The following is a 16909-nucleotide window of genomic DNA, read 5'->3' as shown; positions in this document are numbered from 1 at the left end:
TCTTTGGTTTAGTGCATGATTGTTGATTATCCCGAGCAGAAGATGATTTCCACATTGATGTCTTATTTACGTGTTTGCAATGATTTTCTCTAGTAAGATTTGATTCTGTGTACTAGTCCAGGAATAAGACGGGGAGTAGTACCTACCTCCATTGTGTACAAGAAAAGAAAAGGGAAAACAGAGTCAGATGTTCTGCCTTACCAACAACAGCAATGAAGTGAGCAAAGCACAAACCAGTGCAGCATTGGCCTCAATTCCCAGGCATCAGCACGGCGTGTTTTTTTTATCGTTTCTTCAAAAATAAGAGGGCATTAGCAAGGCACAACCGGCTGAGCTAGCGATGGAAGAATGCAGGAGATGGGAGGTGACAAGAAGTGGAAGCTACAGTGCATAGATGCGTTATTGTGATCTGCAGCTCTATACAATCTTGCTATACAGAAGCCTGAACTGAATGCATGGTAACCATTCCGTTTGAAACGTAGGAATTTCGCAGCAAACAGTCAATTGCCGCAAGAGTCAAAGGGGAAAAATTCGAGCCTTCTACACGGGGTCTAGCATGTGTGATCATGGCGTGCGTGCCTCTCCCTCGGTCTCAGTCTCAGTGCTGCTGCTCCCTCTTTTGTCCTGTCGACAAAAAGAAGAAGAATGAGGTTAGCAATGGCGGTTTCAGAGGAATTGGTTAGCCTGCAGGCATGCATTTCATTGTGTGGGGTGTTCGATCGATCACCTTTGTGGAACCACGACCGGCGGCGGCCGGCTCGCCGGATCCGCTGCTCGTGGCTCTGCAGGAACTCGTCGACGCGCCGCGTCTCCGACAGCAACGGCCCTGAGTAGTCCACCCTCTGCATCTTCCCCTTGTGCTTCTGATGAAACCAGGGAAAATGAGACAGCTCGTCAGCTCCAGATGATCAAAACAAAACAACCATGTGTTTGCAAGAGATTTTGGTGTGGGTTGCTGTGTGGAGTAGGATGGTGAGCGTGCGAGTGTGACTGACCTTGCTGGTCTTGAGCTGCTTGGCGTCCAATGGCTCCCTGGTGGACCTGCTGTTGTAGGCTTCGGATGAGGTGAACGCCTCTGCGACCTGCGCCCACTGCTTGATCATCTCCTGCTTCTCCGCCTCGTATGGACCTGTGGTGGCGCCGGCCGTCGTTCTTGCGCTTGCCGCGTCGCCTCCGTGGGTGGTGGTACTCCTTGGTCCCCTGGAGGCGCTCCTCTTGGTCGTCGCCGCGTCCGGCACTCTGGGCTTCTTGGCCCAAGCGAAGCCGGTGGACGCGGCGAGCTGCACGGGGCCGCCCGAGAGAGCGAGGTGGTCGGGGAGCCGCGCCGGCGCCGGCGCCGGCGCGTCCTCCTCCTCCTGGCAGCTGCCGGGCATCTGCCTAGTGCACGGCGGCTCCGGCTGCGGGGCATCGTTGCTAACCGTCGCCGGCTCGGGCCGCAGGCCGCCGTCGACTTCCATGGGGAGCGACTCCTCGGCGTGGACGTGGCTGTGATGCCTCTGGCTGGTGTCCTGCATGCTCTTGTGCGCCCTTGACAGCCGCTTCGCCGGCGGCGGCGCGTTGTTCCTCCTCCTGGAGTCTTCCCGGAACTTGGCGTCCATCTCCTTGTTTGGCGCGCACTTGGGCAGGCTTGACGGCTCGCATGCGTACGGCTCCGTGGAGAAGTAGTCGGAGGCGAGGGCGGTGGAGGCTGTGCCGCGGGCTGCGGGCTCGACGGAGAGGAGGGCGCCGAGGAGGCGGAAGGCAGCGTCGGGCATGGCGGAGCCGAAGGTCTCCGCGAGGCGGCTCTCGTAGGGGGCCTGCGGGCGGAAGACGGAGGCGTTGGACGTCATCCCGGCGCGGTGCCAGTAGGCGTCGGGCGGCGAGCCGCAGAGCTTGAAGATCTTGTGGATCTGCTCCACCTCGGTGCGGCCCTGGAGGACGGGGCGGCGCGCGTGCAGCTCGGCGAAGACGCAGCCGGCGCTCCAGAGGTCGACGGAGGGGTCGTAGGCGGTGGCGCCCAGGAGGAGCTCCGGCGGGCGGTACCAGAGCGTGACGACGCGGCTGGTGAGCGGCTGCTGCGTGGGCGAGGTGGAGAACACGTTGGCGAGGCCGAAGTCGGCGACCTTGAGCACGCCGTCGCTGCTCACCAGCAGGTTGGCGCACTTGATGTCCCGGTGCATCACCCCGCGCGCGTGGCAGTGCTCCAGCCCCGCCAGCAGCTGCCGCATGTAGCACTTGATCTGCCGGCAGCATCCAAATTCATCAATTAATATGATGGATGCCGTTGTGGTGATGATAACAAGGCAATGAAATGCAATGTGCCTACCTGGGGCTCGGAGAAGGAGAGGTCGGGGGAGGAGGCGAGTCCGGCGAGGTCGTGCTCCATGTACTCGAAGACGAGGTAGATGCAGGCGGAGGAGCGGGAGGTGATGAGGCCATGGAGGCCGATCACGTTGGGGTGGCCCTGCAGCCGGCGGAGGACGATAATCTCCCGCGCCATGAACCGCACGCTCTCCGGCTCCACGCTGTCGAACCGCACCTTCTTGAGCGCCACCAGGCGGCCCGTCTCAAGGCTACGCGCGCGGAACACGCTGCTGTACGTGCCCTGCCCGATCTGCACCCACCAACAACAACCCGCCATTGATGAGCTTTCTTTCTTTCTTTCTTTCTAATTGCCGCGAGAGGAGCTAGGAGCGGGCGCTTGCCTTCTCGAGCTTCTCGAAGTTCTCGGCCTTGAGGGGGACCCAGCCCTGCACGGCCTCGGCGGCCACGGCGCTGAGCCACGCTGGCCACCCGGCCGCCACCTGCTCGCACTCGATGTACCGGTGCAGGTTCCCCGGCCGCGCCGTGCCACCGACGGCGTTGCCGCGCGCGGCGCCCTTGTCCTCGTCACCCTCCCCATCCCTAGGCCTGCTCCACACCGCCGCGGACGCCGAGGCCGACGCGCTCCCGGACACCACCTCGTGCCCCGACGCCGACGACACCTCGTACCCCGGCGACCCTAGCGACGCCCCCTTGGACACGGCGCACCCCATGGCTCCGTGCCGTCGACCAAGAAAGAAACAAAGAGGCGAGGGGAGGAGCAAGAACCAACCAGGGGGAGGAGCAAGAAACAGGGGAGGGCTCCTCTGCTTTGGCTCCCCCACCTTCTTCCTCCTCCTCCTCCTCCTGCCCTGTCTCCTCTGCTTCCTCTCCACAGGGCACGAGCAATGCAAATGCGCAAATCCAAAGCGGCCACCCTCCTCCTCCTAAAGATAGAAAGGAAATCTAGATTACCACCACCACCACCAGGGCCAGCCTTGCTGCAGCTGCCTTTAATTGGGCTTTCTCCTCTTCTTCCTCCTCGTCCTCCTCGGTCTGTCTATCCCCCCTTTTGCTTTAATTCCTTGCGCTGGCCTTGAGCCAGGAGAAGATAAAAATGGGGAGGGACATGGAGAGGGAGAAATTGCACTTCTGGTGTGTGTTTTTCTCTTTCCTATCACACCATGCTAAAGATAGCCAAAAGCTTGTCTCCCTCCCTGGTTAAGTGCACCAACCTCTCTTATATTCTCAGCCTCTCAGGGAGGAAGTAAGAACAGGTGCAACTGATCCAGAAACAAAACTAGTGTCTTACTACATGTATGTATAATTTTCTCTGTTTTTTTTTCGCATAAAAATGTACCTCCATTATTATTTAGTTACTACTATAAGGTTACTGTGGGAAGTCAAAGAATCGATGTGCATGCAAGTATAGGAACGTGGTGTCCGGGTTTTGGGCGGGAAATGTTCATGTGATTGCATTATGTCGCCAGGGAAGTGTAGGTGGCGATGCATGCGTGTACTAGCCGTTTGTATTTAAACCCTACGCTGGCCTACCCGGTTTTCTCCCGGTCTCCACTTTCTTGCACCGTGCGCTCAAAATTGAATCAGCGTGGCTAACGGATTTAATTAGCACCCTACTAGGTTAATAGCAGTGATAATTAATTATAAGTGCTGGTCTGTTTGGGAGAAACATGGTGGCATCATGTGATCACCATCTGTTAATCAACCACAAAGAATTAGAAAGTGATGGTTCAGCACTTTAGCTGGTCTTGTTTATTTTTTCTTTCCCCTTTTGGTCTTTGTATGTGCTCACAATGTTGCTGCCCCACCATTTTCATGGGACTTGGAAGGTGGCGTGTTTGCTCGGGGGATGCTTGACTATTGCACATGTGGACATTATAGCAGGTAAGAAAATTTATGACAAGATCGTCCAAGGAACAGTTGAGTTCTGATCCAATTTTTGTTGGTGGAATTTGTTGTTTTGATGACCATCAAATCTGCAGTACCCCTTTATATTCTCTTTAATCATGAATGCATGGCTTGAATTTTTCTTCCGAAATTTACCTTGAATGTAATATTAACTGTGTGTACTTCTAGAGAGTTATTTATCCAAAACCACCACACTTGGGGCTAGGGTAACAGGTCAGTACCGGATTTGAGCCAGGTCACAGAAAACCACCAACTCTGAGACTAATCGGTAACGCGGAGCACTGACGGGCTGATTTGGCCGCATAAACAGCGAAACCGACAGGTGGGACCCACCTGTCGGGTCTACGTGGCGCGGGCTGACGGATGCCATTAGACGGAGGGTGACGGCCGTTTCCGCGCCCGTGTATTAGGTCACGCGCCCGCCGTTTCGTCCTTCAAATCCCCTATTCAGTTTCTCCCGCGCGACTCATTCATGGCGACGGCGATGGCGGAGGTCTCAACTTTGTGAAATTTAGTGAACATGGCAGGAACAGCAACAAGTAGACATGTTTACAAGCTGGGAACAGAGGTCATATGAAGTCCAAAATTAACAAACTTGGCATGTGGACAAATTATTCATAGCATACTTCAAATCATGTAACTGGAGCATCTCCAAACGAGGCATAGATTAATTAATAACAAGCTCACAACATGTCATCATGAAGTTAACAGAAAACTGGAACATCATTTAGGCATTTTCATGGCAATGCAAACATATGCTACAGGACATATATGAGGCAGCAAATGGCATGGCATGATAGAGCATAATATGGACATCAAAACATGTCAACTAGGCATCTCCAGATTATGCATGAAATTGATGGTAGCATCAAGTTAACATGGTAACATAATGTAACAGTTACAGACTTGGCAAAAATCACTAAGTCTCAGAAAACAGCAAACATCAAGTAGCACACTTTGCAAGCTTGATGCACTCACCAAAAAGCATACAATGCCACATGAATAGATCAAGCATCATACATGAGAACAACATCCGACTATGGATGTAACACAAACAAAAGCTCAAATGACATCCACCCTACTAGTCCAGGCTGCCGACTAGGAACCTATCCCAAGATCGACGAAGAAGAAGAAGAACTTCAAAACAAGTAAACATCGCTCTCACGTCATGATCATCACATTACCTGTACCTGCAACTGTTGTTATAGTAATCTGTGAGCCACCACTACAAAAAAATACACTTCCATGATGATGCGTGTTTGTCACAGTAGGTCATGTTTTCTGTCATGCATGTACATCCGTGACAAATTTATGACAGAATCAAGATAGTCATACCTGTGCTGTCGTAGAAGTGTTCCATGACATTATCAAAATTATCATCACGGAAGTGTCCACTTCCTTGACGACAAATCGCGCGTCACAGAAGTGCTTTCGTCAAGGGTGACCGACACGTGGCATCCACCGTAACGGAACGCCGTTAAGCTATCGGGTCCGGTTTTGGATCCGATAACCCGTTAATAGCCCCGACCAATGGGAATTTTCCACATGTAAAATCATCATTGGCTGGAGGAAACACGTGTCGGCTCACCGTTGGGACAGATGTCATCCACTCATTGGACCCAAAGCGTTTATGATACGTCGACACGTGGCACGGCCCAACAGAGGCCCATTCCTGTGAAAAGGCCGGCCTGTTTGACTTGGTCAAACGGTGGCGGGCTGGCCCACGGCAAGCCTGTTACCGGCCTGTTCGCATATAGCCCATTTACAGCCCGCTATCCCAGGGCCCATTTACGGCCTATCCGAATTAGGCTCAGTAGCGTCATCTGGGCCGTCCAATATAATTCCAGTCCGTTTTAACTTTCGGCCCATGTATGGCCCATGACGTCTTTCGGCCCATATGAGGCCCTTAGTAACCCTCGGCCCCTTAACGACCCGTGGTAAAACTGGCCCGTAATGAACAGTGTATCACTTTACACCATTAACGCCCATTAATCCGTTGGGCCGTTTCCAGCCCATGATATCTTTCGGCCTTCTCAGGGCCCATTTATTCTTGGGCTCATTTTCAGCATTTGGTTACTTACGGCCCGTTACGGTCATTTTCTGCTTGTGGGCCAAATTCAGTCTGTGGTTACAGTCGGCCCGTTTGTGGCCCGTTAATACGTTGGGCCGTTTTCATGTCGAAAAAAACCCGTTGGGCTGTTTTCATAGAGTTATCAAATACGGCCGATAAACGGGCCGTTATTGTCCATGAATAGTACGACCCATGATTGGCGAAATGATGATACGCCCCGTAGAAGGCCCATGGATCGTACGGCCCGTAAAAGGCCCATGGATCATACGGCCCGTAGAAGGCCCATGGATCGTACGACCCGTATAGAAGGCCAATGGATCCTACGGCCCGTAGAAGGACCATGGATCCTACGACCCGTAGAAGGCGCATGGATCATACGGCCCGCAGGAGGCCCATGGTTACAACGGCCCGTGTGTTGCCATGATTATTTTGGCCTTGTTTCCAAAAATAGGTTATTGTGGCCACTAGAAAAACACAGAAAAAGAACTGCAGTGACTACAAGCAAACAACTAAACAATACAATAAGGAAATAAATAAGCAAGCAATTAACGCTAGCCTATTACCGCTATTACACATATTACATCCACCGGGCATCAAAGTTCGCCACCAGTGAAAATATAGGGAACAAAGCAAAATATTACATACACTGGCCGTCAAAATTGCCCACCAGTGCAAATAAATGCGGCAACAAAACAAGAGCATAACTGAAACAACTTCAAAAGAGCTCAAGAAACGTGGTATCGACCATGCTGGCAATAAGCTTAGCAAGCTTATTAGCTTTGTCCTGTTTGGCGCTAAAATCCTCCAACGCTTGCTGTTGCACCAGAAAGTATGCATCTGAATGCTCCAGGGACTTCCACAGTCCTTCCGCTTCTTGTCGCAGCACAGCTGATCGATGTCTTTCAGCTTGTAGTTGAGACTCAAGAAACCGAACTGATTCAGACAGTGAGTTTGAATAGGTTGTGCAAGCGGTAGTGGCCAGTAACTCCAACACTAAACCAAGACAGGACTTTGGGGTTGTCTCACTGTCTTCGAGATAGTCTTCCTTAGCCGTTTTATCAGCTTTGTTGGAGACCAACAAGGATGTGTCACTATCCTGAACCTTATCTGCATTACTTCCTTTACCATTGCTTAATAAGGCACTCTTCCCCAATATTCTGTCAGCATTCTAAAAGAAGAAACAAGCAGACACATAACAGTTTAGCATGTACTAGTATATGAAACTCATTTCGGTGAACCAGTTCATTAGTAAGGTGGACAGGATTAAACTACCAAGTCTTCTATTGCCAAGTACTAGTACATAATAAAAGCATCAAACAAACATATATCTATGTCCTATGGTCACTGCATTGTCTTGCCAAATCAAAATAGAGACACGGTTCAAATCATATCAGTTCAAGACAAAGCAACAATGAAAGAATACAAAGCATGGGAAACTACACGGCACAACAAGATTTCAGATGGGTGCCACGGGTCTACATGTACAACAACACTATTGGCTATGTTATGATGCTAGTAATGTGCATGATATGAGAAGTCAACTGTATACACAATTGAAATTGAAATCAACAGAGCTATTGATAAGAGCAAGCCTGTGAAAGAAACATGTGTGAACATACCTGCTGTGCCATTGCAGTTTCGATTGGATCCTTCAATTTAAAAATAAGTTTGTATGAGTAAATACAGTGATACAAGAGCAAAGCAGTGTGCACGATGGCAATCATAGTTAAAAAAGGCGCGCCTAAGCGAGCGCTTAAGCGCACCTAGGCTCTAGGCGTTGGCGAAACGCATTGCGCATAACTATGCTTAATCTGTGCATAACTGCGCATAAGCATGCGCTTTGGTCAGTAAAGCGCAAGGCGGTGACAAAACGCACAATTAACGCCTAGCGCTTTTTTGAACTATGATAGCAATGGAATCTTAAATTAGAACAGTTGTTCTTCAGGTTTAGGGACTTGTTCTACATGAACAGAGTACAGTAAGACGCAAGAATATAGTACTTAAAAATAGAAAATGAGCTCATAGACCTTACCACATTCTTGGTTCGGGACGAGTACAGAACAAGGCGTTCCCAGTCATCGTCCAGTAAATGTGTCTCAGGAGAACATAAGGAATTTGATGAGTTTCTTTGCCGGTGAAGTATGTTTTCTTCAGGTAATTCCGATACTGCCACCAAGCATTCTTGAAGATAGCAGAGGTATTAGCACAGGTTACCTCTGTTAGGAATAAGCAACTTGTATTCCCATGAGGCCATAGGCCGATATATATATATACATGTACAGGTGTGGAACATATGCAGGAAACCCCTTATACAACGGGATAAATACAAAGGGGTACATGACCTATATTATAACTCTAACACCCCCCCTCAAACTCATAGTGGAGGAACAACACTGAGTTTGGAGAGATAAAAGCCATGTTGCGCTCTAGTCTGGGCCTTCGTCAGGAAATCCGCCAACTGTGACTCGGAAGGCACATACTGAAGAGCAATAACCTGATCCTGCACAGCAGCGCGCACATAGAAAGCATCAACACCAATATGCTTGGTGAGCTCATGCTTCACAGGATCGCGCGCAATGCTAATAGCACCTGTACTGTCAGATAAGAGCATAGTCGGTGTAGTGACAGAAACACCAAAATCCTGAAGTAACCACCGTAACCAAGTCACCTCTGCCGTCAAAAGAGCCATAGCTCGCAACTCAGCCTCAGCACTCAAACGGGAAACTGCAATCTGTTTCTTCGTCTTCCAGGCAATGAGAGAACCGTCAAGAAAAACACAGTAAGCAGAAAGTGAACAGCGATCAGAAGGATCACTAGCCCACGTAGCATCCGCATAGGCCTGAAGCTGTAAAGAACTGGAGCTAGGAAAGAAGAGACGGTGAGAGATCGTGCCCCGAAGATATCGGAGAACACGAAGGAGATGACTATAATGAACCGATGTGGGAGCAGAGACAAACGGACTCAGAATATGAACCGGATAAGAGATGTCCGGATGAGTGACAGCTAGATAGACAAGACTGCCAACGAGATGACGATAACGCGTCGGATCAGGGAGAGGATCACCATTAGTAGCACGAAGGTGAACATTGAGCTCCATAGGAGTCTCAACAGTGCGCTCGTCAGAAAGAGCAGCACGAGCAAGAAGATCCTGGATATACTTTTCCTGGGATATAAAAAAGCCATCAGAGGTAGAAGAGACTTCAATCCCAAGAAAGTAGCGAAGAGGTCCAAGATCAGACATAAGAAACTGCTCACTAAGACGGGCCTTTACAAAGGCAATATACTCGGGGTCATCCCTAGTGATGACCATATCATCAACATAGAGAAGAAGAAGAGTCCGGCCACGAGGAGAAAGGTGAATAAACAATGCGGGATCATGAGCACTGGCTGAAAAACCAGCAGTAGTGACCACAGAAGCAAAACGCTCAAACCAGGCGCGAGGGGCTTGCTTAAGGCCATAGAGAGAGCGACGAAGACGACACACCATGCCATCAGGAACAGAATACCCAGGTGGTGGCTGCATGTACACCTCCTCACGCAGTTCACCATTAAGAAAGGCATTCTTAACATCAAGCTGAGATATAGACCAGTGGCGTGCAGAGGCAACAGCAAGAAGTGTACGAATAGTGGTCATATGGGCCACAGGAGCAAAAGTCTCGTCATAATCACGACCATGCTCCTGCTGAAAACCACGAGCCACGAGACGAGCTTTGTGACACTCAAGAGAACCATCGGAGCGAGTCTTAACCTTGTAGACCCACTTACAAGTGATGGGACGGACTCCGGGAGGAAGAGAAACAAGATCCCAGGTACCAGTGCGTTCAAGAGCAGCAATCTCCTCTGCCATCGCAAACTGCCATTCAGGATGAACAACAGCCTGACGGTAAGAAGTCGGCTCAAGAACAGCAGCACCAGCGGTGGGAAATCCAAAGCGATCAATAGGCGGATGAGGACGAGAACGCAAGCCATAAGTAGGCTGAGAGGAAGAGGACGACTCATCCAAGGAAGCATCCACAGGTCGTGAACGACGAGTGTAATGCTGAGGAAGAGATGGAACAAGAGAAGGAGGAATCGCCAAGGTAGAATCAGGGGGTGGCGACGAAGAAGTCACCGGAGATGAAGGTGGAGAATCCGGTGACATGCTAGGTGAGGAGACCGGGGAAGATGGTGGCGGCGAATCGACGAGGGGTGGAGAAACAGAGGGAGCGGAACGAATAGGCACAGGCGCGACGGGAGTGATAGGAGAGTCAGGAAAAGTGAGGAAAGAGATATCCTCCACTGAAAAAAACGAGGAAGATGGGCGTGGGTAAAAAGGACGGGACTCATCAAAAGTCACGTCTCGAGAGATACGCATCCGACGACCGACAGGATCCCAACAACGATAGCCCTTATGCTCATCACTGTAGCCTAAGAAGACACACTCAACAGACTGAGCGGTCAGTTTGGTGCATTCGCGAGGGGCAAGAAGAACATAGCAAACACAACCAAACAAGCGAAGCATCGAATAATCGGGAGAACGATCAAACAAACACTCAAAAGGAACACCACCCTGCAAAGCAGCAGATGGCTGAAGGTTGATGAGATAGACGGAAGTGGAGATAGCCTCGGCCCAAAAATGAGGCGGAAGAGAGGCGGCGATCATCATAGCACGAGCCGTCTCAAGAAGGTGACGATGCTTGCGCTCAGACACGCCATTCTGAGCATGAGCACCAGGACAAGAGAACTGGGCAAGAGTACCCTGCTCAGCAAGGACACCACGCAACATCTTAGAGATATACTCACCAGCGGAGTCAGCACGAAAAACACGAATAGGTGAAGAGAACTGAGTATGAACCATGGCAGCAAAACGCTTATAAATAGACAACACCTCACTACGTGAAGTCATGAAATAAAGCCATGTCTAACGAGAAAAATCATCGATGAAAATAATATAGTATTTATGACCACCTTTCGAAGCGAAAGGAGCCGGACCCCATACATCAGAATGGACTAAATCGAAAGGACGCTTAGACACTGACTCACTATGGGAATATGGTAACTGAATCTGCTTGCCAAGACGACAACCCTGACACTCTAAAGAGACATCTCCTGAGACAGACCCCAAAAGACCTCGACGAACTAAAGACGATAACTGAGAACCACACAGATGACCAAGTCGATGATGCCACTGCTTGAAGGAACCAGTAACAGAGGCGACAGTAGCGGAGGGACTGGCGATGGTGGTGGCAGCAGAAGGAACATGAAGCCAGTCCAACTCCCAAAGACCCTGAGAATCACGGCGGCGAGGGCCAGCCCCAACCAGAGTGTGCGTGCGACGAAGTCCCTGAGGAGGATGATCGCGCCTTGCACAGGTGTTTTTGCTTTGTGTAGCACTGGGACTCAATATGACCATCATTGTTGCAGTAGTCACAATGTGAACGGGGGCGACCTGAGCCTCCAGAAGGAGTGGGCAAGAGCGGCGGAGCACTCGAGCGAGAATGGGGCAGTGCAGCAGGTAGAGTGGAAGAAACCCGAGTAGCGAGCACAGAGGGAACCTCCAGCAAACCAGCACCACGTAGGCGAGTCTCCTCAGCACGAATCTCTGAAAGCGCCTCCATGAGAGAAATATGGCCACGAGCAAGCAACTGAGCACGCCGGGGCTCAAACTCCTTACGGAGCCGAGAGGAACTCGTAGACGCGATGAAACTCCAAATCGGCCTGGACAGCCTGGCAGCAGGGGCAAGTACGACAACCAGCACTACGGAGAGAATCAAGCTGGCGCCAGATAGCAGAACTCTGTGCATAAAAGTCATCAACAGTAGAGTCACCCTGCTGAAGAGCATGCTCCTGACGAACCACAGAAAGGTATAAGGCATCACCAGAGGGCTCATAGCGCTGACGAAGACAGGTCCACATCTGGAAGACAGTAGGAAGACCCAAAAACTCAGAAGCAAACTGAGGCAGAACACTAGCAGTGAGAACAGCTGCAGCACGAGCATCATCATCAAGCCACTGGGTGTAAACAGACAAAGCACCATGATACGTCTGAAGAGCCTCCTCATAAGCCAAAGCCCTCTCATCATAGGCACGATCAGCAGCCTCATCAGCAATCTTAGCCGCATCCTTGGCGGCCTGATTAGCATCCGTAGGAAGAACCAGTGGATTCGGCGGAGTAGGGACCACCGGAGGAACCGGACGTGGCGGACAGCAGACCTCGCCAGAAAGAACACCCCAGAGACGGATGCCACGCATGTGAATGCGCATGAAGCCAGCGAACTCGGTGTAGTTAGTACCATCGAAGATCACCGGGCAGCGAGGGAAAGCAACATAGCCCGATGCAACAGACATTTTTTTGAAGAGACCCGAAAGCAGTAGAACACCGGACGACAGGCGGAAGACCACGGGAGACCACGAGCGAACGGCAGCCGCGGGAAGTGGATGCGTGACCGCGAGCCTGGCGGACGGCAGGGGCGAAGTCCTGGCGGGAGGGCACCTGGCGGGCGAGCCCTGGCGGGCGGGAGCTGGCGGGCGGGCGGCGGGAGCTAGCGGGCGGGAGCGGCGCCTGAGAGCGGGAGCGGCAGGAGCGACCGCGGAGTCCCGGCGGACGGCAGGAGTTGGCGGGCGGGAGCGGCCCTGAGAGCGGGAGCGGCGGGAGGCGTGAAGGGCGCCTGGAGACACAACAGCGACGCCGAGGCAAAGAGAAACCGCGGCGGCGGCGGAGATGGGATCGTAGCACGAGTTGCGCGTGCGAAAAAAGAGAGACCTAAAGCTCTAATACCATGTTAGGAATAAGCAACTTGTATTCCCATGAGGCCATAGGCCGATATATATATACATGTACAGGTGTGGAACATATGCAGGAAACCCCTTATACAACGGGATAAATACAAAGGGGTACATGACCTATATTATAACTCTAACAACCTCATCCTGAGTTTCCAAATCGGTCCTTCTCTATAGAGAAAAAAGGGAAAATTTGTTGTATTATAACCATCATGGAGGTAGATGTATGGGACAAAGCAAAGTAATTGCCATGAATAACATTACTTACACATAACTCCTGGACAAACACCTGCAACTGGCATTTTCCTTCATCTTCAGTATAATATTTCCAAGATGGGAAGATATGCACATATGATTTAACAACATCAAATGCGATAGATGCTAAACTACAACTAGCTGGTTGTGCTTCCTCCACAGGAATAGGCGTACTAACTGGTGGAGTTGGGGTTCGCCGTGGTAGTACTGGCCCTTTGGGCACTGGAGCTGCCTTACTAACTGCTCTTGTTTGGGAGCTCTGTGGTGGAGATGGTGCCGTGTCAACATGAACTGGGTTACTATCTGCTGGGGTTGGGGTTAGATTGGGTGAAGCTGGTTCTTTGTCCATCACAATAGGGGTACAATCTGCAAGAGTTTGGGTTATGTGTGGTAGGGCTGGTTCTCGTGCATGTACAACCGGGGTGCTATCTCCACCAAGAGGTAGCACTGTTTTATTTGAAGACCGTGTTTTTAGTCCGCTAGATGCTGGCATCACCCGCTCCAATTCAAATGGCTGATAAACAGGAAACATAGTTGAATGTACAGACATTGTATGAGAGACATATGCAATAGATAGTGTGGAAAAAAGAGGGCATGAAATAGTTGACATGTATATTGTTTAACTAAAATGGATAGCATGCCATAATTTCACATATATGATGTCTATCTAAACTGGATAGCATTGCATAACATAATTCAAAGATACGATGAATAACTAAACAAGATCGCATGACATAATTCACCTACATGTTATCTAAGTAATCAGGATCGCATAATTTAATTCACATATGTGATTTATATGCTAAACAGAGGGCATTAGATATGATGTCTGAACTAAGAACATAGTGTTGAATATTGTGTATATGATGTCTAAACTATGCAATGCAAGACACCATATGCATGATATGAGCAGTATAACCGTGCCAAGTTAGAGTATACACCTCGGTGGGGGAATAGGACTGGTCATCTGTCTCTGAATCCATCTCTGAGGAGCTATTGGGACCCAACAAGAGATCTGCTTCGACAGGTAGCACTGTCTGCTCTGAAGGCCTTGTTTTCACTCCAGATTTTTCAATCTCCCACCCAAATGGCTAATTCACAGGAAGAGTAGTTTAATGTACAAACATTGTCGACAAATGGAAATGTAATGAAGAAAAGGATGGGCAAGATATCATTCAAATATATGATGCCTGGTTAAACAGGATGGCATTGCACATTTCACGTATATTATGGCTGGCTAAAAGACATGAGACTGCATAATTCCCATATATGATATAGAAACTAAACAGGGGGCATTACAGAACATGTCTAAACTAAGCAAATGACATATATGATGTCAAAAGTAGGCACTGCAAGGCAACATATGCATGATATGACTAACATCATCATGCCAAGGTAGAGCAAACACCTTGGGGGTAAATAGGAGTGGTCAGCGGTGTCTGAATCCGCCTCAGAACAGATATCTTCCTCTGGATTACAATCTGGAGAGGGGTGGGGAGGGTTTGCCATTGAATCCACCATGGAGCAATGTCTGCATGACATTGTATTGCCGCGCAAAACTCTTCTCTTTTTATCTACATGTTCAGCATGACTGTGTACAATATCTGACATGCATACGAAGAAAATATGGTGAGATTATGTAAGGAGAGCATGCAGAAATTTAGAGTGATGGTAACAACCAGTGGATGGATCCAAAAATAATGATAGCAGGCGTAAGACGTCAAGGCTGAAGCATCACAAGACAGACATCGTCAATCTCAAGTGGGATTCTAATAGCATCTCCAATAGATGATGTAAAATAGATGTAAAATTTACATCACCAAAAACCACCTGACTACAACAGATGAGGTAAAAACTGTTGACTCTGAACTTAACTGTCGAAACTGAAATTTACTGTGGAATCTGAATGTTACTGTTGAAACTGAATGCAATGGTAGCAGAGAGGCACTTGACATGTAGTTTAGGGAGGGCCTGCAGTTCATCTTCAACCTGCACCCCCCTGAGCCGCCAGCCACCACCGGCCGAACCGCCGGCCCCAGCGCCGCCTCGCCGCCCCGAAACAACTCCCCACCGCCGGTCTACCGCCGCCCCGGCTAGCCCTATAGGCCCCCCGCCCCCACCCTAAACCCTAAGATAGATAGTGGGGTACCTCTCCGGCGAGCCACCGTCCCCGCTGCGGGTGGTTCTTCCTTAACTCCGGCGAGCCCCCCACCCCCTGAAAATCGACTGACCCAAAAGTCGATTCAGTCGACTGAAGTGTAGCTAAATCGGAGCAGAGCAGCAGCACCAGTGAGGGGGAGAGCAGCAGCTGGGCGAGCGAGCGATCAAGCGAGAGCCGGAGCAGCAGCAGCAGCGCGAGCGAGCGAGATTGAGCAGTATCAGATCCGGCTGGTATGGCCGCCGCCGCCGAAGGGGCCTCGCACTGGGGGAGAGCCGCTGTAGAGATGTCGCCCGCGGCGCCGGCTTCAAGGTAGCCGCTCCATGGGGGTGTGGGATGGAGCACCGTCGGCGCCGGGAGGTCGAGCTAAGGAGAAGGTGCGATGCGATGGGTGTACAACCTCTTTGGTGGCGCCGAGTAGGCCTCAGCTTCGTCCGAGGAGTCAGTGAGGATGCTGCGGTTCCGGTGGAGCAGGTTAAGGCGACGCTGTGGGGATGGAGCGGCCGCGATAGACGAGGCAATCGTCGGAGCAGCTCCTTGGAGGTGGAGGACGGGGCGGCTGAACCGGCGGGATGAAGAGATGGACGACGAATCCTCATCCGGGGAGGTGGATGAGGGACGTCGAGCTGTTGCGGTGGACGACGTCGTCGGGGAAGAGGCTCCGGCTGGGCAGCGGTGAGGTGGCAGACGGAGAAGGGTGGGGTTTCGCAGCTGGAGCGGAGAGGTTATGGCGGCCTGGGATTTCGAATGGCAAAAAGGAGGCAATGGGAGGGGGTGAACCATGACTTAGTGTCGGAGTAAATGGCCGCGGGTAGCCTAACCGACTCCCCCTGGCTCTTCGAAAAATTATCAGGCCATTCGAGCCTACAAGCATACAGAGCATAGGGCCGCCTTCCCCCGGCCGACTATCCCCAGGGCCGACTACCCGAAGGCGACCCGGCCTCAGAAACCTTCCCAAAGAAAGCTACGAGATAGCCGACTCCAGGAAGTCGGCCCCAAGAGGACCGACTCCCAGAAGCCAGCCATGAAGAAAGCCGACTCCCAAAAGCCGGCCAAGACTGCACCCACCAAGACTGCATCCACATAACGGTGATAGGACGGGGCGTGGCCGCGGTACAGCCCACTACCCCCCGAATCCCGAAGCAGGCATGGCCACAGGGCACCGTATGGGCCAGCCATCCCCCGTCCGGCGCGGCACTGTAGCCATGTTGACCTCGATGTCACCCACGACAGGCGCCAGTATGGCCCGCGGGCGGTGGGCCCCTTTAGCCAGAGAGACACTCGAAGGCGGCCCGGCCTCCCCTAGTCGGCCAGGGGCGTGGCCGGCTCCCAATAGCCGGCTACCTCCCTCCCTCGAAACATGTGCCTCATTAAGGAGACAAGACGAGGTGAGGCTACAGTGAGAGCCCGCAGGGCGGCGGCATTGTAGCCACGCTTACCTCGACAAAGCCCTC

General features: G+C 51.3%; 1 protein-coding gene across 1 annotated transcript; it reads right to left on the bottom strand.

Moving 5' to 3' along the window:
- Positions 1 to 218: 218 nt before the first annotated feature.
- On the bottom strand, positions 219 to 3491 carry LOC123119651 (protein IMPAIRED IN BABA-INDUCED STERILITY 1). Its single transcript, XM_044539515.1, has 5 exons — positions 2685 to 3491; positions 2306 to 2593; positions 996 to 2219; positions 728 to 863; positions 219 to 624 (listed from the first exon to the last, which is right to left on the bottom strand). The coding sequence occupies exons 1-5, from the start codon at positions 3012 to 3014 to the stop codon at positions 599 to 601; spliced, it is 2004 nt and encodes a 667-aa protein (XP_044395450.1). The 5' UTR covers positions 3015 to 3491; the 3' UTR covers positions 219 to 598.
- Between the last annotated feature and the right edge of the window lie 13418 nt (positions 3492 to 16909).

This window comes from Triticum aestivum, chromosome 5D (assembly GCF_018294505.1).
Source record: "Triticum aestivum cultivar Chinese Spring chromosome 5D, IWGSC CS RefSeq v2.1, whole genome shotgun sequence".
NCBI classification, from domain to species: Eukaryota; Viridiplantae; Streptophyta; class Magnoliopsida; order Poales; family Poaceae; genus Triticum; species Triticum aestivum.
Note: the sequence above shows the minus strand (reverse complement) of the source record. Positions and strands in the feature narration are given on the sequence as shown.